We start from the raw sequence: 21,655 nt of genomic DNA, 5'->3' as shown, positions 1-21,655 counted from the left end.
CTTCTTGCTTAATCAAGCACAAACGTTCTTCATCAATTGTTCTCTTGTATTTCAATCGCAGTTCAAGTTCCTTCCATGTTTGAACATTTGTCAAATGTTCACTGCTTTTCTCGTGCTGTGAAAGAATTTCAGACATGTTCTTCCAGTCTCTTGAGCCTTTTTCAGAAAGAGGTGATGTGCCAATAGTACTACTGCCAAACAACTTGCAGCAGAAACAAAAGACAGAATCACTTGATGTGGAATACTGCAGCCACTGACGGTGCATTTCTTCTCCATTGACAAGTCTACGTTTGTAATGAATTGTCGAGAATTTTCTTTGCTTACTAGCTTTGGGAAAATCGAACTGCTGAACTTGTTCCGGCCCATGTTCCACCAGAATTTGTCGGACTTGATCATCACATTTGGCCCAAGTAGCAGGATCACTAAAGCTCAAATTCAAACGAGTGACATTTTTGCTTTCACGGTCTTCCAAGTTTTGATCCTCCCATGGCTCATTTGATTCATCTTCAATATTCAGAGTATGTTCTTCAAACTCTTCTTTAACTTGTGAAACTCCCATCCCCACCTCTATCTCTGCTTGATCCTTTGGCATTGAACTACCTTCATCTCTGGCCAGTGGATGGAGATATTTCAGAAACAAACCTTCTTGCTTTTTTTCTTCATTTTGCTTATCAGCCTTCCGCTTACGAATTTGTGCCCCAGACAATTTTTTTTTTATCTGCCATAAGGCTCCATCAATGGAAAATGAAAAAAGAAAAATGAAATTATATTCCTTTCAGTTCTTTTTCATGTTCACTATTAAAAGTAAAGGATAGAGAATACATGTCACTTACTGTAAGTCACTATTTGAATTTTATCAACTGTTTGACGTAAATATTGATTAAGAGATCAAGATGACCTTCCCTTAAAATTAAGCAATGTTGATTGTAATCAGAAATACATCCTTTTTAGTCACGTATACTTCCTTCCTTCATTCTTTCATATCAAAATCTGACTGGGAGTGCTGCAGAACCCATTCTGTCCAACCAGCCATGCACCTCTGAATGATTAAAAATATCAAATGGTACAAGCTCAATTTGAATGAAAAGTTCCATATTCTAACTAAATAGGTCATATACTCTCAAATGGTTGCCTAGTGCTCTCTGCGGTGGTACGCTCATCTGCTCTAAATGCCTACTAACTTCCCTGTGAGAATAATCTTTGACTTTGATCCAATGAAAGCAGGATGTAAAAGCCCCGCTTTCCTCCCCGAAGATCTAGGACATGATGACTGGATGACATAAACAGACACCTGTCCCTCACAGGCACTACCTCATAACATGCCAATTTTGCTCAGCAGCGGGAAGCTCTGAATCCTTTAAATCTTGGCCCCAGTCCAGCCGCCGAAGCTGCGGGCAGGATTCAAAGGGATCAGAGCTACCCACCGCTGCAGGCTGCCCAGAGCCCTTTTAATCCCGGCCGCAGAAGCCAGTGCGGTCTGGTACGCCGTACCAGACCGGCTTACTTTCACTTCTGGTGGAGGCTGGGCCAAAACCCTGCTGTTGTGCCCATCGCCGGGCTTGTGCCATGTGAGCGCTAAGCTGCGGAGTTCTGCCCAGCTGCCGGCGCTCCCGCTGGCAATGACAATAATTGCATGGAGCGGCTGCTGCACTGGGAGAGGGAGTCTGAGCCGCATGTGTCAGTGCGCCGCCGGCAGCCCGGCCCAGGCATGTTGTAAAAAAAAAATTGGGGCAGCGCTTTTTGGCACTCCAGGCAACTGCCTAGTTTGCCTTAATGCTAGCACCGGCCCTGGGGCATCCCAAAGGTTTCCTATATTCATGGACAGTTTTTGAGATGGTTCACCCAATTCCTCACCTGTGCACACAACTCTCAGGAGCACTTTTTTTCAGAGCCAAAGAGGTCTGAGACCCACGGCTGTTCCCCTCATTCCAGCTGTGAGATCACATCAGGTTTGGAAAATGGAAACCCTGGGAACGCAAAGAAAACAAGGGAGGTCCATGGAATTTGTGGGATACTTTTCACAAGGAATATTCCATGGTTTTAACCCCAGCTCATTTTTAAGACATAACACCCCAAGGCGGGCTTCCTTGGCTCAAAGTGGCAGGAGAGTTATTATTCTTATAAATCATATTCATGACCTTAGTGCCTAAGAGCCAACTAACTGTGGGCCCCTGTTGTGCTAGGCACAGCACAAACCCAGAATAGATGATGACCCATGCCCTGAAGAAATTTACAATCTAAATAGACAAGACAGACACAGATGGGGGAAGAGGTGAAACCCACCAGCAGAGTGAACTATGTGAAGGCAGAGGGACAGATCTGATGAACACAGGTATAGATCTTGAGATTATTATATTTAATGTTATGACTAGGGCCAGTGTTTTCCGGAAATTGCTGCTATTACTACATTTCCCCCTGAAATTACTCTTCATTTCTGGAATCACCGTTCGTATCCAGAATAGCTGATCAGAGGGTGGGTGGGGATGCAGGGTCACAAACCCCAGATTTCTGCCTGGAGACACCTGACTCCTCCCCAGGGCACAAAGCAGAGGTTGGAGGCTGGCTGCTTTTGAGAATTGCTGCCAATTTCTTCCCTCCTCAAACAAGTCTGGGCTCAGAAAAAACACTCTGGAGCTTCCCTTTGGGAGGCGGGGTACTTGGCAGTGGGAAGCTGGGCACCCTCATCATGCTGCAGAGCAGACAATGCTCGCACCTGCTCTCAACTGCGTCAACAGCACCTCTCCCTTGCTCATCACCCCTGCACACGGCTGGTTCATGTCCCATCTCCCCAGCACACAGCAGGCTCTAGGCTCTCAATGCCCAGTGTCTAGGACCCACCTTCCCCACACAGCTGGCTCCTGTCCCCCCCACCCTCCAATGCACTTTCGGGCTGTAAAGGATTATATATTGCTCACGCTTGTCAATTACTCTGTTTTTGTTGCCAGCCAACACTGGCCCTACTTATGACTGTTATCTGTATCTTTGAGCCAGCCCTTGAAAGCATGAATACGTCACAGACTGTGATGCTGAAATGGGCCAGATGATACTGGCGAGGTTGAGGGATGGGTTTCCTGTGCAATCTGGTGTCACTAAGGCTGGATCACAAGGCTGGTTATACAGAACTCCATCTTCTGAAGCTTTGCCCCACACAGAAAGGGCCAGTGATGGATTTTACCTCTTTCAGGAGACTGAAGAAGACAGACAGACTTTTTGGGGAGAAACAGCTGAGTTTGAGCTGACTGAGGGGGGTCTTTTGGGGCTACAAACTGCCATGACCTGATAACCCAGATGTAAGCTTTTAAAGAAGGTTTTTTAATACACTTTGGAAATAATCAGGGATTCCCACGAGGGCTGATGGTAAATATGCATTTTGATGCTTTTCTTGCTTTATATCTTTTCCCCATAAGGCACAATGACACTGTCATGGATCCACAGGATCTCTGCAATGCCCTGGCTTTTAAACAGTCCTTGGGAGGTGCCCCTTGAGTGCATTACACCCCCAAGGGCTCCCACTCTTCCACAAGGATAAGCCATGTAGCTCCAACACCTGAGACTGAGCCTCTGGTTTCAACACTCCTATTTCAACCTGTGATCTCTGCAAGCAGGTCCAGCTGAACGACACTCCTGTTCACAGACTGTTCCTCATTCATGATTCGATGCACCTCAGCAAGTTTTTGCTGTGACACTGGGCAGACTTTTAAAACAGAGCAGGGTTTATTACTCAACCGAAAGACAGCATTGGAAGTCTTTAGATTAGCACAGAGAAGCAAAGAATACAATATAGTCCATACTGGCCAATGCCCTTGAGCCACGCTGCTGTAGAAAACAGTTTGGTTTCCTTTCACTGTACCTGTCCATTTGTCTTCACTCCAGCAGAGCTCCCTGCGTCTGCGAGCCCAGTTCTTCCTGCTCCCAAAAACAGAACAAGTCCACGTATGCTTCACTCAGCCAAGAGGAGATCCTCCCGTGGCCAGGTGACAATTATGCCCTTGTCTCTGTCGGGTATTCCACTGATGTAGGTTAGTCCCAGCCAGTCCTTAATGACCCATTCATATCATCCCATGACAGCTATGTAATGAAACCACTCATATCTCTTGCTCTTTCTAATCATAGCAATTCCAATCAGAGCAGGAAACTGAGGTATGTATTGGCATCATACAAGTATCACCAAAATTCCCGCCTCTATCACACACACACTGCTCACAGTCCTTGGTGAGAAAGCAAAGCACAGGAACTGGAGGTTAGTCAAGTGAACATAGTGTAGGAGAAGCTGTAATCCTCAAACCTGGTCAAAAAGGAGAGGCATGTGGGTCCCTACCCACAGAGAGGGGCTGGCTAGAGACCTGATACCTGAGAGGCCATTCCTTGAGCAAACCATGGAGGCAAGACAAAGACTTCGCTACCCCAGAACTGTGACATCACAAAAGCACGTTGGGAAATTTGGAAATCTAGTGATTCAAGTGTAATGGGAGGGAGAATTAAACTCCCCCAGTGTGTGGAGATGGTTGGGGAATTAAACACTGAAATTCAGGAGCAACAGCCTCTAATTCTTCCAGAAAAGGAGAATGTAAGAAACAAGAACTGGGACACGCAACCTCAGGAGGGACAGGCTCGAAGATCCAAGGAGCCCGGGAGGATGACAGCTTGTGGCTGCTGCAGATGGGGAAGGGGGGCCAAGAGTCTCTCCAGACTCTCACTCCTGTTGACACCAACCTGATTTTATGATCTAGGACATATCTCATGTTTTGTGGGCAATTTTATACTCGCTAGAGATAAAATGTCATTATCAGAGAATTGCTTATTAGCTTGGAACATGCACGGAGGGGCAAGGAGGTGAACATAGATAAATGGGTCATGAAACTTGCTACAATTAAGGGCCTTATATTAGGTGGAGGCTCTGTGGGAATAGTTATGCTGAAGTCTGGGATTTACGGGAATAGGCCTAAGGAGCGAATCCCAGGTCAGATATTTTGCACCCTCATTTTGAGAGACTAACGAGGAACCACAAACAGGTGCAACATGCCACAGGATTCTGAAAGAAGGAAGTTTGGGGTGGGCTTAAGCAGTTAGGTTGCTATTCAGTATCTCAGCAGTTGGGCCTCATTCATATATTGGAATTATTAATAAATAAGTGATGTAAATCATGAGTATTAATGCTTGATGCTTAATTACGGACTTTCCAAAGGCCACGTATGGGTTGGGGCAGCTATTGACATTATTGTAGTCAGAGTAAAGGAGCAGGTATAGTATTACAATAAAGAAGCGGATAAAATACCTCTCCTAGTTACCATTTTTTCATTTTGTCAGGTTCCCGAGACAGTGTAAACTGGAGCAGGGCCTCCCTTGCCCCTCGATCTCTGTTTCCAATGGTATCCATAACTAGTAAGTATGCACAGTGCAAGACCCTCTTTACTCTACTTATCTTAGACTGATTGTTATGTGTATTGATCCTTGCCTACGATTTCAGTTATAACTGTCTGCATTAAATCACATTTCTGTGTGTTTCACCAAATTTCATCTTCACAATTCACTTTGAGTAGCCATGTACAAGGGCAAGTTGTACCCCAATACGTAATCTTATAGGTGTAAAAACTGTACAGGCTACACCACCACCCTGCAACATTATCATCAAAGTGCCCATTGTGCCTGGGCAAGGGCCCTGCCATGAGAGGGAGGAATGCAGCAAGGACCCAGGATTGGTGGCCGGGTCGCTGTGCACAGAGATGGAGAGATTATATGGGGAGAGGGTAATGAGTGGGAGAGAGAGGTCAAGAGTTAAAATAACAGTTGAGGAAAAAACATAAAATGAAGTGAAACTGAACAGAAATAAAACTGGAGTGTAGGCTCTAAAGCAGGGGTCGGCAACCTTTCAGAAGCGGTGTGCCGAGTCTTAATTTATTCACTCTGATCTAAGGTTTTGCGTGCCAGTCATACATTTTAACATTTTTAGAAGACCTCTTTCTAGAAGTCTATAATATATAACTAACCAATTGTTGTATATAACGTAAATAAGGTTTTTAAAATGTTTAAGAAGCTTCATTTAAAATTAAATTAAAATGCAGAGCCCACCCCCCACCCCGGACCAGTGGCCAGGACCTGGGCAGTGTGAGTGCCACTGAAAATCAGCTCACGTGCCACCTTTGGCACAAGTGCCAGAGGTTGCCTACCGCTGCTCTAAAGCAACAAGGCTTGATAGGGATTTGGGGTTAAAGGCCTGGGATCCCCCACAGCCCTAGATCCCCAAATCTTTCCTCCCTCCCACTGAGGCATCCAGCTCACCTCCTGGGTGTCCTTCCTCCCCTCCACTTCTTCCCATTACTGTCAGCCAGCACCACCTCCCAGCACCTTGGGAGCCTCTTGTGTTCCCTCCTCATCTCACTACCTCATCCCTCACTGCTGCTTCTTAGCTCTAATCCTGCACATACCCTCCCCATAGCTGGGCACTCCAGAATTATCTACTCCCCCCTTCTCCTCCCCTCCATTGGCTCCGTTCTCCCTTCACTCGTGTGGTCCTGAATGGCAACGTTATACACTCTCGTAACAAAAGAGGAGCTCATCTGACTGTCACACAAGCCATGCATGAGTCATACACCTATTTACTCCATTTAGAATTCTACAGGCGGCATATTTTCCTCTTAAAATGAGGAAGGCATGAAAACTGTAGTTATTAATGTATCCAATAAGGATACATTAAATGCAATTTTAAAATGACTGATGGCACCAAAAAGGAACATGAACTATACTAGTGGGTGGGAGATAAGGCAAAAAAAGGGAGACAAGGAAACTTGTCAAAACTTGTATGATGAATAAAGACATAAAGTTATCACTACTCAGGTTCTTTAGAGCCCCCACAGCTTCTAATAACCCAGGGGACAGGACTCCTTACCCAGCAAGGTCACTGTCTCATAGTTCTCCTACATGACATCCCGGTAGAGGGCTCTCTGAGTGGGGTCCAGCAGAGCCCCCTCTTCCCTGGTGAAATACACAGCCACCTCTTCAAAGGTCACTGGCCCCTGAAACAGCAAGAGTCCAACACTCAGTACCTGCTGCCCCACTCACAGCCCCACTATTCACAGAACAGCAGCACCAGGTAAATGGAAGCTCCGGGAGGCACGTTAGCAGAGTCCCACCCCAGCTTGCCAGGAGGCATCAGAGGGTTGAAAGAAAGAACCTTTGTGTCTCCCAGCTGACAGACGGAGGCAAGGTCTTCACATACCTACTAGCCAGAGCTTGATATAGGAGATGGGGCTGTCTCTGGACCCCGCTGGTGGCTCCCTGGTAGGAATGTAGCTTTGTGGGGGGTCCTGTGGCATGGGGCCCCAGGCAGCTGCCCTACTTGCTGCCCCTTTACACCAGCTCTGGCTTTTATATGCAGAAAACCAGTTACTGAGGCCCATGTGGGCCGAGGAGTTTTTATAGCATGTTGGAGGGGGGGAAGGGGGGGCTCATAAAGAAATAGGTTGAGAACACCTGGTGTACGGGACCATCTGTCACAAAGGTGAGCTCTGCGTGGTGGGATACATGGGATGTCCCAAGGCACAATGACCTGGCACAATGGGGGGCCTGATGTCTGTGGGGTCTCTACAGTGCCCAGCACAACAGGGGCACAGATCTCACTTGGGGTCTCCGCAGCACCTGTCACAACAGTGGGGTCTGACTTCTGTTGGGGTCTCCGCAGCGCCTGGCAGAACATGGCCCAGATCTCACTCGGGGTCTCTGCAGCTCCGGGAACAACAAGGTCCCTGATTCTGTTTGCTGCCTCTGCAGCACCTGGCGCAATGGGAGCCTGATTTCACTTGGTGTTGATGCAGGGCCCCAGCACAACAGGGGCCCGGAGCTCAGTCAGGGTCACTGTAGCACCCGGCACAACAAGATCCCTGCTCTCTGCAGGGGTCTGTGCAACTCCTGGCACAACCAGTGCCCCAAACTCAGTCAGGGTTTGTGCAGTGCCTGGCACCCTGGGGGACCTGATCCGAGGGGATCTCAGCCCCCCACTTCTCTCCCTGCTCCTCGGGGATCACCTGCTCTTCCCCCGGCCATGTCCGGGCTGCACAGACATTTCCCACCAGCCCCTTTCCCAGGTCTCACTGCCCCGCCCAACAGACACTGGGGCAGAGTCACCGCCCGGCCCGGCCCGGCCCGGCCCGGCCCCGCCCCCCGGGCTCGCTCCGGTACCTGGAGGCTGCAGCTCCGCAGCGGCTTCTGGGCCGCGCACGGGGGAGGGTGTTTTAATGACAGGTCTCTCCCGCCGCGATCTGCGCATGCCCAGAGCTCCAACGGCAAAAACCCTTCTCGGCCCGGGAGACACTCCAACGGCTCGCATGAACCAGGCAGAAACACAGCTCCCCGCACTTTCGGCGCTCCGCTCCGGCTCCCCTCGCCGACGTCCACTCCGCTCCAAGGAGAGGCCGGAACTACATCTCCCGTCTGCCCCGGGGGGCGTCCGCCCTTTCTAGCCCAGGTAAGTAGAGGGTTTCAGCAGCTGAAACTGCGCATGCTCCATGCGAGTCCTGGTGCGGGCGGGAGTACAAAGCTGCTGCTCGTCAGGTGAGAGGGGCCCGGGCTGAGCAGCTGCTGTTCTTGGTCTGTGCGGGGGTCCGGCATTGACCCCTCCGTGCGCGGCCGGGGGAGCTTTCTCCAGCTGGGTCCTGCCTCGGCCCCGGCCCCGGCCCGGAGCCCCCGGTGAGTGAGAGACCCCGGGGGGGGGCGCTGGGGCCGGCGGGAAAGTGACTCTCTGTCCCGGGGACCTGGGAGAAGCCTCGAGCCGCCTCGGCCCCAGGGGAGCGGCAGCGGGATCCGCCCCCGCCCCGCTGGGATGGGGGGCGGAGCAGCCCCGGCGGGGTCCCTGTGGGGCGGGGGGAGAAGCCGGAGATGCAGAGGGGGAGGTCAGTGGAGCGGGGGGGAGTTGAACTGTCTCTGGGCAGCCAGGAATTCCGGGGGGGGGGAAGGGAGTTATTGGATCCTGTCCCAGTTTGTGCCTCTCGCCCCCGATACAAATTCTCTCTAGTTCTGCCCCTTTTCTCTCTCTGTCTCACACGTGACTATAAAATCCGGGGAGATCTCTCCCCCAATGATGCGCTCTCTTGTCTCCCCTGTTTCCCCTCTGGTCTCTCCGTGATTCTCAAATGTCCATTTAAAGTCTCCCCGATGTGGGGGGGGTTCCCACCCATTTTATCTGCAGCGATTTGTCCTTGTTTAGGTGGGGAATTGTTGCCCTGGGTCATTCCCCAGAACATGGCTGCCCCTGGCGTGGGGATGGGAGGCGATGCCCGTTGTCTGCCAGGGCGGGGAAGGGAGGGGCACGTGTCTCCCATGGGGACTGCCCGGACCCCGGTTTCCCAATCCCAGTTACTGCCCCCTAACTACCAACACAGTTGTGCCCATCCCCCAGTGCTGCCCCCTTCCCTCATCCAGGGACCTTCCAGCTCCCCCATTCCCCTTTGCCCTCTTAAAGCAGCTCCTCAAAGGGCTCCCTGCTGCCCACGGGAATGGTGGGGGTGGGGGGAACTCTCACTTTCTGTTGGACAGTCATATAAAATCCAATCAAACAGTCCCCTTTTCCCTCTAGTTCGTTAATAGCACCATAAAATCCCCTCAGATCTTGGTGTTTCTCTCATATTATCAGTTGCTTAGCTTGTGACATGTATTCTCTGCAAATCTCAAAGATTGTTATGAAACACCCTAAAGATTTGTCCTGCTTTCTCTCTGCTTGTCTTTTGCTAAGTGAATATGCCCTGAGTTTTTCCTTCTCTAACTATAAAATACGTGTAAAAAAAAAAAACAACAAAAAGCAAAAACCCTCAGATTTACACCTTTTCTCAGATTCTTGAATGTGAATATAAAATGTTTCCAAATGTTGCCCATTTCTGCTGTGTCATTTATCATATATTGATGTGAAATACATACAGATTTGTATTAGTTGTTGATATGAGGTAAAAATCCCTCTGATTTTCCACTTTCCTCTCACTAATTTGGAAAAATGGATCCAAAATCCCTCAGATTTGCACCCTTTCTCTTTTATTTCTAAACATTGATCTCAAATCTCAGGTTTTGCCTCTTTCTACATCATCATCAAATGTCAATTAAAAATCCTGTTGGGTTTGGGGCTGTTCCCCATGTCTCTACATACCAGCAATCCCTCTTCCTTGGAGGGAACCTGTTGCCCTGAGTCCTTCTCCATCCTGGTTGGTGCAGGGGGCTAAATTGCCCAGTGATTATCTTTCCCCTCTCCTTTGAGAATCATTTCTTTCCCCCTTTATCTCGGTTAAAATGTTTGCCGAAGAAAGAGACCAGACACACGTTTAATACCCATCAAATCCAGGGGCATGCCCCTGTTTGGGGGATCAGTGGTTCCCAGCTGGTAACAGGAGAGTTGGCTGAATCCTTCTCTTTTCTCCAGCTGGCATGGGATGAGGAGGTCACTCTGAGTGCAATGTGAATTGAGAAGTATCGCAAACCCCACAACAAATGGTCTCTGTGAGAGGTTGCCTCCTACAGTGCTAAGATGTAGCCACCTCTGGGGTGGATCCATGATGGCTATTATTTGCTAGTGACAGGCATGGAAATTTCTTACCTATTTTGGCCCTCCAAGCCTTTCATTCTCCTGTTAAAGAAGCATCCCCCAGCGCTCCCTCTTCCCGTGTGACTAGCCAGCAGGGGGCTGTGATAACTTTCTATCTACTGTGAGGTAACACTTGCTTGGGGGGAGGGGGTGTTTGTGTGGGGAGACTTCAGCTGAAAGGACATTGTGGTAGGTGGAGGCCTCTGGGTGGCTGGGCAGGGGGTGCCCATGTCAGGTTGGTGGCTTCTGGAGGTTTGGGGTTTCGTGGGGTGGTTCTGATGTGCCCAGCCCTGAGGCTATGGGCCCTGGGGGTGGGTATCGCTGTTGGCTGCAGAGCAGTGGGGGTAGGTGTCTCTTGAGGAGGCAGAGCAGGGAGTTAGAAGGAGCCTGGTGCTGTGCCAAGGGCTCTATCTGGGCTTCCCTCACTGGCTCCTGTTGGGATCCCCGGAACTAGGTCGGGATACCAGGCAAGAAGAGTGAGGGATCCCACTGTAAAGCATCAGAGGGTCTCGCTGGGGGGAGGAGGCAGCTCCAGGTGAATGGCATGGCAGATCCTACTGGAGGTCAGATGGGGGTCCAAACAGGAGTAGGGGAATCCCAGGTGGACAGTGAGGAACTGAGTTTCCAGTGGGGTGTCCTCTGGGGGGCGGGGGGGAGGTGTCCCTGGCTCCTGGGAGTTCTTGAGGTGGGGGGGACCCCTCTGGTATTCCCAACCTGGCAGTCATGGTCTGGTGGGGATTCCCTGGCTGGTGGGGCTTTAATGGGTGTCTGGGGCCCCTGGCCAGGGACTCTGGGGGCTGTGTCCCAGGGAATATCTGGTGGGCCCCTGGCTGGGGGGGTTCTGGGGACCCCTGACTGTGGGCTCTGGGGACTGTTGCTGACCTTGCTCCTTCTCTCTGGTCATCTTGTGCCAGAATCCTGGCTCCAAGCACTTCTCGGCATTCTCTGGCGAGGCCCAGTCACTGTGATAACTTTCTATCCACCTATCAAACACTGTGAGGTGAAATCACAGATTTTGCTTTTCTCCCCTCTTGAAAACTGCAGGAACTTCCAGTTCCCTTTAGAAAATTAGTTCCTTCTTCTGCGCCCCCCCGTCCTTGTCCTAGGCCTAGGGGGTGAGGGTGGTGGTAAGGGGGTCAGGATTGCCACACAATGGTCTCTTCCACAGCATTCTGGACTCATTCTTTCTGAAATCTGATTTCACTGAGATCATGATAATCCAGAATCACTGCATGGAAAGATGAGGAGTGACTCCACATGGACAGTGGGGCAAATGAGTCTCCCTGTGAGGAGGGGCTCTCATTAGCTGCTCTCCCCCATGAGCTAAAGGAGGGAAGGTGCTCAGACTGTGTTCCTCTCTGCTCAAGATATTGGGGTTCAGCTTCCTGAGTCAGATGCTGCAGCCTCCATTGTGATCTGGGAGACCAAGCTTAGCAGCTGCTGCTCCCCCACCAGGGGCTCTGTGCTGAGAAGTGACCTTAATTTGAGCTGCTTCTCTGCCTGGTGCAGGAGATGACTTTCCCCAGCTGGTACTAGCCCCCTAGGGTAGCCCTTGGCCCTGTTAGTACTAAATTCTGAGCCAGAGACTCCGGGTAGCTGGAAGAAACCAAGGGAAAATGCTGGGGTCTGGTATTAAAATGACTCTACACAAATAGCAAACCCCCCCCCCCGGTCACTTCTCCTCCCATTAGCAATTGCAGGAGCAAATCCAGCCATGGGGGAGCAAACAACCCAGGAATGGGACTTTCCTATCAGATGAGCAGGGAGAGGGGACAGGGAAAAGGAGACTGAAAGAGGCAGTGGGAGAGAAGTTTTGAGAGATTTCCAGATCTCTGATCTGCCCAGACAGATGTATTACACACCTTGGGTAGAGTCACTTTCCTGTGGACAAGATGAGGCTCAGACAGGAAAACCCAGTTCCTGATTCCATATCCCTCCTGTGGGGTATGGCTGCCATGGGGTCAGTGTCAGAGGGAATCATCGAAAGTGATACCTTTGGTTCTGCTCTTTTCTAGCCTTTTGTTCAGAGACTTAGTTATGGGATGGGAGAAGGAAGGTTAAAAATGTCTCTGTGGACTTAGCCTGGCAGGAGGGGCAAACCTGCTGGGAGTTGTTTTAATAAGTGGCCTAGATTCTGGGAACAGACCCGTGAGGTTCGGTAGTGGAAATGCCCTAATTTTTGAACAGAAAATAACCCACCTACATGGGGCTAGGAAAACAGACCAGATTCATAGCGCTGGAGCCTAACCAGTGGCTGCTGTGAGATATGAAGGGGGCACCCACTAGTCAGGTTTAGGGGAGATTCCCCTCCCTTCATATCCAGCTCCTCAGAATGAGGAGGGTGTTGGGCTTCCTACGAGGGAGCTCTCCCTGGACCCTGCTAGGGGCTCCATCTCCTGTATCAGTCTGTGGCTAGTAGGGGTGTGACGGATCTGCTGGGAGAGACAAGGGGCTCTCACTTTGTCCCCTCACCCTGGTGTTTTCTGGATGCTCTGGGTGGGGTGAGATTCTGTTGACTGCGAGCCACCCAGAGCTTCTGTTTGGCTCCTCTCCCCCACGAATAGTGGGGCTGTGACTGGGGCAGCAGGTACTGAGTGTTGGGCTCTTGCTCTTTCAGGGGCCAGTGACCTTCGAGGAAGTGGCTGTGTATTTCCCCAATGAAGAGGGGGCTCTGCTGGATCTCACTCAGAGGGTCCTCTGCAGAGACATCATGCAGGAGAACTATGAGAATGTGACCTCACTGGGTAAGGGTTACTGTCCCCTCAGTTCTTGAAAGGGGAAACGAAGAGATAAGGTTCACGCCAGCCCCACAATGCCACCTCTCCTCTGTCCTGTTTCAGCATCACCCCAATATGCCAGTGATACACACACTTCCAGAGACCCTCCCCTGCTGCAGAACACTTGGGGAACAGAGCACAGGAGCAGTATCACACAGTGTCAAATATCTCCTGTTTGCATAAGTAAAACTGAGGGTTAGGTCCAGCATAACCAGTAGAAGCTTCCCATCCCAGACCTTCTCTCAAACTCTGAGCCTTCTTTACCCAAACCAGAATGTGCTTGGGGGGTAACAAGCAGGCTGCTGGAGTCAGAGCTGCCTGTCCAGGGTTACTTATCACACAGACACTCAGTGCATCTTTGGCTGGGGGTATCCAGACGGGGAGCTCCAGCTGCAGAACATTGAATCTCACCCAAGATTACAGATGACACAACTTCTCACTGCTCTGGATTGCACCCCAGCATGTGAAAATGGCTTAGGTTGGTAGTGAAATTTCCTGAGACATGGAGAGTCTTGCTCCCCTGTCGCCATGTGTAATAGCCACAATCTCTCGTCTCTGCAGGCTCTATTCCTTAAGTCACATGACCTGATTCTTATTTTTCACATTCTGCTTTTATGGACTAATTAGTCTGTTGCTCCTGAATTACAGCTTTTAATTTCCCAGTGTTCTCCATGCCCAGGGATTTTCCTACTCCCTCCCATTACACTGGACACACTAGATTCCCTAGTACATAAGAACGGGCATACTGGGTCTGACCAAAGGTCCATCTAGCCCAGTACCCTGTCTTCTGACAGTGGCCAATGCCAGGTGTCCCAGGGGGAATGAACAGAACAGGAAATCATCAAGTGATGAATCTCCTGTCACTCATTCCCAGCTTATGGCAAACAGAGTGGTTTGCCCATTCTTGCCTATCCTAGCTAATAGCCATTGATGGACTTGTCCTCCACAAATTTATCGTATATATATTTTTAACCCTTTTATAGTCTTGGTCTTCACAACATCCTTTGTTAAAGAGTTACATGGGTTGACTGTGTGTTGTGTGAAGAAATAATTCATTTTGTTTGTGTTATACCTGCTGCCTATTAATTTCATTTGGTGATTCCTAGTCCTTGTGTTTATGAGAGAGTAAATAACACTTCCTGATTTACTTTCTCCACACCAGTCATGATTTATAGACCTCTCTCACACCCCCCTTCATCTCTTTTCCAAGCTGAAACTTCCCAGACTTTTTAATCTCTCCACATACACAACTTCCATACCCCTCATCATTTTTTTGCCCTTTTCTGAACCTTTTCCGGTTCCAATATATCTTTTTTGAGATGGAGTGACCCCATCTGCATGCAGTATTCAAGATGTGGGCGTACCATGGATTTATATAAGGCAATATATTTTCTGTCTTATTACCTTTCTTAATGATTCCCAACATTCTGGGGGTGGTTTTTTTTTTGACTGCCTCTGTGCCTTGAGTGGATGTTTTCAGAGAACTATGCACAATTACTTCCATCATTTTATATGTGTAGTTGGGATTGTTTTCCAACGGGCTGGACTATGTGCTATGCTGACATCTAGCACTGCTGAGATCCTGCATTCAGTGATATCCCTGCCCTTCCTGTTCCCTTTCTCCACTGAACCCCGCCAGCCCATGCTTATTGTTCCTAGCTTCCCCAGGACTCTCTCATTGTCTCTGGACCTCTGTCAGCAAGAAGCAGTGCCAGGGATTCTTGCCTGTGCCTTGAGTCTTCGATTTCTGGGACATGGATTTACTTTCTCTGTTTTAGGAGACTTTGAAATTGAGTGTCTGTGATGTTAACCACAGTACAATCTGGACTGTTGAACAGCTGTTTCCCCTCAGTTCCCCAGGCTGAGGTGACTTTTACACTGCTTTACTGTGAGAACAGCCACTCCTGGGCAGGTAACACACAGGCTCTAGCATGTAACTCACTCTCAGCTTCTCAGTATTGAGTGCTGCTAGTCAGTGACTCACGAATTACAGTACCCCACAGGAGAACCCCAGAAAATTCTCTGTCCCAGACTTCCCCCAGAAATATGCAGCTTGCACTGTCCAGCACACTACTGAATAATGCAAACTCATATGAAGTCTGTCATTTCATCAGTGGAAAACGACATGCACCAGCCTGGTTATCCCAAATGGAGTTTCCAACACACTTGAATACAACCACACTGGTTAGATAAACAATAAACCAAAATTAACTACAGGGAAAAAAAGATTTCAAGTGACTAAGGTGGTGAGGCATAACTCAGAATTGATTGCAAAAGAAATACAAGATAAAAACTAGTGGCTAAGTTAACAAGCTAAAATGGATTCAAAGCAAATGTTTCTCACCCTATGCTGAGACAGGCTGGCTTTCCTTTCAGCCAGGACTCCCGCAACCTGCCCCTGCTGCCCAAGTGCAGCTCTTCAGGAGTTATCATGAGCAGAGGGAAAGGGGAGAGAGACTCTCAAGTATTTTCTTCACTTCTCTGTAGTTCAGTCCTTTACTAGAAACAACTTCAGTCTCAGCGGAGTCAGGGTGCCAGGCTGTCTGTTGTAGATATGAGCTTCAAGTGGACCCTGTGATGGAATGTAAACGTCTTCACACCTTTCCCTGCTGGAGAATGGCTATTTGTCCAGCTATTTGCCTTACTGTCTCTGAGGAACTGGGCTGTGGGTGTTCCCCAGAATTGTAACTTTTTCAGTAGTAATATACTGTAAAATCTCATTTACATACAGTGTTGCTACACATTTTAACAGGAGGATAATATTCAGTATATTGTGTTTTCAAATGATACCTCACAAGCCATAAGAGTGAACATAGGGTACAGACTGACACTTTGTCTGTGTGTGTTCCTAGCAGATATGTGGGTATTTCAATCCCTCTGAAGCAAAGTGTTTGGCATCTTCAGTGACCTGGGAAGCTGGCCCTGGGAATTGACCCTTTTACTGAGTGTGACACTGTATGGAATTGTGAGATACTTTGTACTGCTATTTTATTAATAAAATGATTGCAATGAATTGTGCTAGATATGCCATGTAAGGTGTCAGGGAAAATGTTAAGATTTTCCAAGTATGATCATTTTGTTTCTTTATTTGTATCACCTTTGTATTGTGAGTTATAGATATGTAGGGTATATCTGTATTTCCAGACTTGTGCAGCATTTCTGGGTGATGCCCCCAGATCTATTGGCAGCAGCGCTGCCTAGCCTGTTTAATGGCCCATCCAGGGTCATCAGCTGTACAGTGAACCCATGGAAATAACTAATGGCATACACTTACTGAGCCAGCAAGACGTGCAGGGGTATGCCTGTGTCATGGCGTGTGGGGGAGTCAGGGTCCTGCACCCTCACTTCCTGCGACAGGAGCAGTCCCAAACAGAGCTTGTAGGTACACCCAGGACCCCTCAGTTGGGAGAGGGGCAAAGAGCTTAGACCCCAGCCTTGGGGTTCCCTCTGCTTCCCCAGAGTGCTCCAAACTGAAAACCTCCTCCAGCAATCTCACCCAGCCTTCCCCTGGCTCCTTCTCCAGCCTTTGTCCACTTTCCTGGGCAAAGGTGTGACCTAGCCCCAACCACCCTCCTGGCTCAGGTTACATCCCTCAAGTGAAGTCAGCCCCTGCTATCCTATCCCTAATGCAGCCAGTCCCAGTAAAACTTCCCTCCAACATTCCCAGATCAATCTGCCACACTCTCTATTGTGTCATGTCTCTTCCCCTCTTCAAGACTGAACTGAGCAGAGTCACTCTGACCAGTGACCTGGGGAAGTTCTGGGACAACACATCCACTATCATGTTGGCACTCCCCTTTCTATGGACCATGTCCATATCATAATCTTGCAGGAGCAGGCTCCACCTCAGGAGCTCAACATTGGCTCCTTTCGTCTGGTGTAGCCAGGTCAGGGGAGAATGGTCAGTGTACACGGTGAAGTGTCGCCCAAATAGACATGGTTCTGGTTTCTTAAAGGCCCACACCACAGCCAGGCATTCCCTCTCGATGGCCATGTAGTTTTGCTCCTGGGGTAGCAACTTCTTGCTCAGGTACGCAGTGGGGTATATCTCCCCCTTTTCATCGTCCTGCATTAACACTGCCCCCAGACCCCTGTCTGAGGCATCAGTGAACACCATAAAGGGCTTGTCAAAGTCTGGGTTTGCCAGAACTGGGCCACTGACCAGAGCCTCCTTCAGCGCACAGAGAGCCATCTGGCACTCTCTGGTCCAGACCACTTTGTCTGGCTTCCCCTTCTTGCATAGCTCAGTGATATCAGTGGCAATGGCTGCTGGGGTCACGGTGCCCCCGGTATTTGCTGGGCTCCTCCCAGCCCTTTCGCTAGAAATATGTAGGAGGGGTCCTGGGATGCCCTCTGCAGCCATCTGACCACTCTCAGATGGTACAGATACTGGTCCCTGCCCTTCATCTGCTGGGTTGCTTCCCTCAGAGACAGGGATGGGCTCCTCTGACCGCTCCTCCGACCAATCCTCCTCCTCCTCCTCCAGCTGGGCAATCAGCTGTTCTTTGGTGAGCCTCCCACTTTGCAGCCACCTTTGCCTGCACAGCTTGACTAGGTCGCTCTTAAGGCACTTCTTATACATCTTCCCGCTGGCCACTCACAGGCCTGTGCTCTCAGCTCCCCACAGTTTCCAGGAGGAAGCCCTAGTGTGCCAGACCTTTTCCAGGTCACCACCTCTCTCCCAGGGTGAAGCTGCAGACGACTCTACCCTGAGCCTGCTCACCACAGTCTCCAGGGGGACCCCATTACTGCAACAGTCCTTCTCGCTGGTCACACACTCCCAAGGGTTAAGTGTAGCTCCTCCACCCCCCAGAACTGCTCCTCTCTGAATCTTCAGCACACTGGTCCCCATCAATCCCCCTTTGTTTTACTGCTCATCAGTCACTTACTACAGGAAGTGCCATCCACGGGGTGCAGTACATCCCACCACTGCCACGAGTTGTCACAGAGTATGGGGAAGTCAGAGCCCTGCACCCTCACTTCCTTTCATTCACCGTGACTCTCAGCCAGCCAGTAAACTAGAAGGTTTATTAGATGACAGGAGCACAGTCCCAAACAGAGCTTATAGGTACAACCAGGACCCCTCAGTTAGGTCCTTTGTGGGGAGGGGGGAAGGAGGCAGGGAGTTTAGACCCCAGCCTTGGGGTTCCCTCTGCTTCCCCAGACTGCTCCAAACTGAAAACCCCCTCCAGCAGTCTCATTCAGCCTTCCCCTGGCTCCCTCTCCAGCCTTTGTCCAGTTTCCCGCCCCAACCCCCTCCTGGGTCAGGTATCATCCCTCACATGAAGTCATCCCCTGCTATCCCATCCCTAATGCAGATAGTCCCAGTAAAACTCCCCTCCAACATTCCCAGGTCAATCTGCCTCACTTCTTACTGTGTCACAGCCTGTGTACTGAGAACTCCAAGGCTTTTCCATGCCATGTGCTGTGAAGCTTGTGTTTGGGACACAGGAAGTAGAAGCTACAAGGCCAAAGGAATGTAAAGGGCAGCTGCATCATCTCGTTTTGTCTTCAAACCCTCTGGAGCAACTTTTCTACAAACTGAAGCCTTGAACAAAGGACTGAATGACCCATCCAAACTGTGGCTGTGTTCCAGATGAACTTTCAAGCCAGCAACTCACCAATACTGCTAAGAACCTGATACATTCCTAAATCTATATATCTGACTCCTTTCCCATTTAACAACTGCTGCCTTTTTTCTTTCTTTTATAATAAGTATCTTTTATAGTTTAGATGCTAAAGGACTGGTGGAGAACATGGTATTTTGTGTAAGATCCAAACCTATACTCACCTGATGATGTGGCTGACACTTTGGGGTCAGAATAACAGTTTGTCTATGAGCGCAGAGTTTTTTTAAATAACCTCTCATTGTACTGGACTTAGGTGCTGATTGGGAGTCAGAGAACTAGGATGCAATAAATGGGGCTGTGTGATTTCTTTTTTCAGCTTCTCAATAACGAGTTTCGGGAATCAGAAGCACAGTTTGTGACTGGTTGGTGAGTTTAATTTCAGTGTTAACCACCAGTTTTAGGAGCATCTGCTCTTTCTTTTTCAGCCTGCCCTGACCTTGGCATTTTCAGTGAGGACTGCCCCAGGTATACCAGCTCACACTAAGCACTGAAGTTAAATTAATAGATTTTTTTTTATGACAAAGTTATGAAATCAAGTGAACTCCTTTGTTTTTCATCTGAGCAGGGTTTCCAGTTTCCAAACCTGATGTGATTTCTGAGCTGGAACTAGGGGAAGAGTCATGGGTCTCAGACCTCCAGGGTTCAGAGGAAAGAGAGATCCTGAGAGCTTCCTGCACAGGTGAGGAAACATTAAACCAACTCAGAATCTGTAAGTGCCTGAAGGAAACATCTAGGAACCCCTGTAAAGCCCTTGGGAGCTCTGTCGGTTCATTATTGTCCCTAGCAGGGGTCATATCCTCCCGGGTAAATTAGCTCATGGTTTCCTGTAGATCCTAGTAGACACCAGGCAGTAGCTTCTTCCCTTCCCCTTGCAAATTTGGATGGGATGTGAAGGCCAAATTGATCCCCTCCTCTCTCCTATTTGTGTTATGCTTAGAATAAGCACATAAGATCTTTTTCACAGGAAAAGGCAATATACCGCGTTTATTTAAGATACAGAAATTAGCATATGCATTCAATTACACCACACACATACACTGTCCTGCCAGTCGATGTTACAGTTACCAGTCCAGAGTCCAGATCAGTCTTGTGGCCAGCTAGGTTGATCACACGTTGGAGGAACCGGGTTCTGTTGATTGCAACGTGATTCTCTGGGGAAGTCTAGGCAGGATGAACCCAAAGTTTCATGGCAAGGCACCCTGTTTATATACTGATTTTCCTTCATTACTACCAATGAGTTTTGCACTGTCATGGTGTAATCAATTGTTGTTTGATGAGTGCTTGTTTTCTTAAATTGTCCTCCTCATCCTTTATCTTTTTCTTTCATCAAGTTCCTCGGGGAGTTATCCCAGGCTGGTTTTGATCAGAGCTGTCTTGTCCCCATTGATAGGTGCCTGTCTCATCTTTAGAGTCCTCAGTCTGCCTCCTTTCACATTTCGGTAGGGGTGTGAGACAGCCTCCTGGTGCCCTTGCATCTGTCTTTGGTTCCTCCCTCATACATTTGGTTCAGCGATGGCCTTCACACTTATCTGTTAATACCTACGTTTCTCATTCACACACAAAACAGAATTAATTTACACACAACATTTTGAACGGGAACATCAAATTGCAATGCAAAAGAAAACAACCATGGCATTCTTTTACTTATGTTAAAATGCTAAACCTGCAACAAATTAGTGACCGTCAATGGTCTGTTACGGCCTTGAAATCAGTCCAGACGCAGATTCTGGCTGATGTATTCTGCCCGTTGGCCCATTAACCCATTCCTTTCTGTTATTCCAAAAAGGGTGGCTGGCAGGATGTGCTCAGATCATACACCAATACACTTAATGCATGCTACATAATTATTCGTTATCCTTCATCCTAATTATATAAAATACAAACATAAAATCCTACAACTACATTTGGGGGAAGAGTTTGGGGGAGTTCAGTTCCTGATTTTTTATTTGACCTCTCTCCAGCACTTGTTTTGGTTTGGCCTTCCCCTTTCCATCCCTGTTTGAGGTTTCTGTCTCTATCACAGCAGGTGATGCAATGGTGTGTGAGAAACAGGAGCAGAATTCTCAGCAGGAAAATGTTGAGCAAGTGGATAAACACAGAGCATTATCACAAAGATTGGAAAGAAATGTGTCCAGGAGTCATGAGCAGGGACAATCATATGAGATTCAGCACAGACCAGAAAGAGAGCAGGGAAACCATCCAGGGGAGAAAGTAGGTAAATGTATTTCATGTCGAGGAACTCAGAAAGACCTCAAGGAAACCACAACCCAGGAGGAAATCCTTATGGAAGAGAGAAAAAATACATGCACTGAGTGTGGAAAAAACGTGTGTGACTACTCAGCTCTTATAAAGCATCAGCAGCTCCACACAGGAGAGAGACCCTATGAATGCAGTGAGTGTGGGAAAAACTTCACTCGCAGATCACACCTCATTAATCATCAGAGAATCCACACAGGGGAGCGACCCTATAAATGCAGTGAGTGTGGGAAAAGCTTCACTCAGAGATCACACCTTACTAATCATCAGAAAATCCACATAGGGGAGAGACCTTATGAATGCAGTGAGTGTGGGAAAAGCTTCACTCAGAGATCACACCTTACTAGGCATCAGACAATCCACACAGGGGAGAGGCCCTATGAATGCAGTGAGTGTGGGAAAAGCTTCAATCACAGCTCAGCCCTTTCTGA

At 48.9% G+C, this 21,655-nt stretch overlaps 2 protein-coding genes and 1 long non-coding RNA gene across 3 annotated transcripts in view; 2 read left to right on the top strand and 1 right to left on the bottom strand.

The window, feature by feature from the left end:
* Positions 1–21,655, bottom strand: part of LOC142047607 (uncharacterized) — a 114,542-nt gene that overhangs the window by 55,854 nt on the left and 37,033 nt on the right. The gene's annotated exons all lie outside the window — the stretch shown is intronic.
* Positions 7,243–21,655, top strand: part of LOC116839352 (uncharacterized) — a 27,039-nt gene continuing 12,626 nt past the window's right edge. The window contains 5 exon segments of the mRNA XM_075070768.1: positions 7,243–7,278; positions 13,179–13,305; positions 13,715–13,816; positions 19,534–19,677; positions 20,992–21,652. Coding sequence (XP_074926869.1) covers positions 7,243–7,278; positions 13,179–13,305; positions 13,715–13,816; positions 19,534–19,677; positions 20,992–21,652 — 1,070 coding nt within the window.
* Positions 19,575–21,655, top strand: part of LOC116823564 (uncharacterized) — a 160,004-nt gene continuing 157,923 nt past the window's right edge. Inside the window, exon 1 of the mRNA XM_075070302.1 lies at positions 19,575–19,647. The gene's annotated coding sequence lies outside the window, so the exon portion shown is untranslated. The remainder of the gene's footprint in view (positions 19,648–21,655) is intronic.

Source organism: Chelonoidis abingdonii, chromosome 1 (assembly GCF_003597395.2).
Source record: "Chelonoidis abingdonii isolate Lonesome George chromosome 1, CheloAbing_2.0, whole genome shotgun sequence".
NCBI classification, from domain to species: Eukaryota; Metazoa; Chordata; order Testudines; family Testudinidae; genus Chelonoidis; species Chelonoidis abingdonii.
This window is presented reverse-complemented; position numbering and strand designations above follow the sequence as displayed.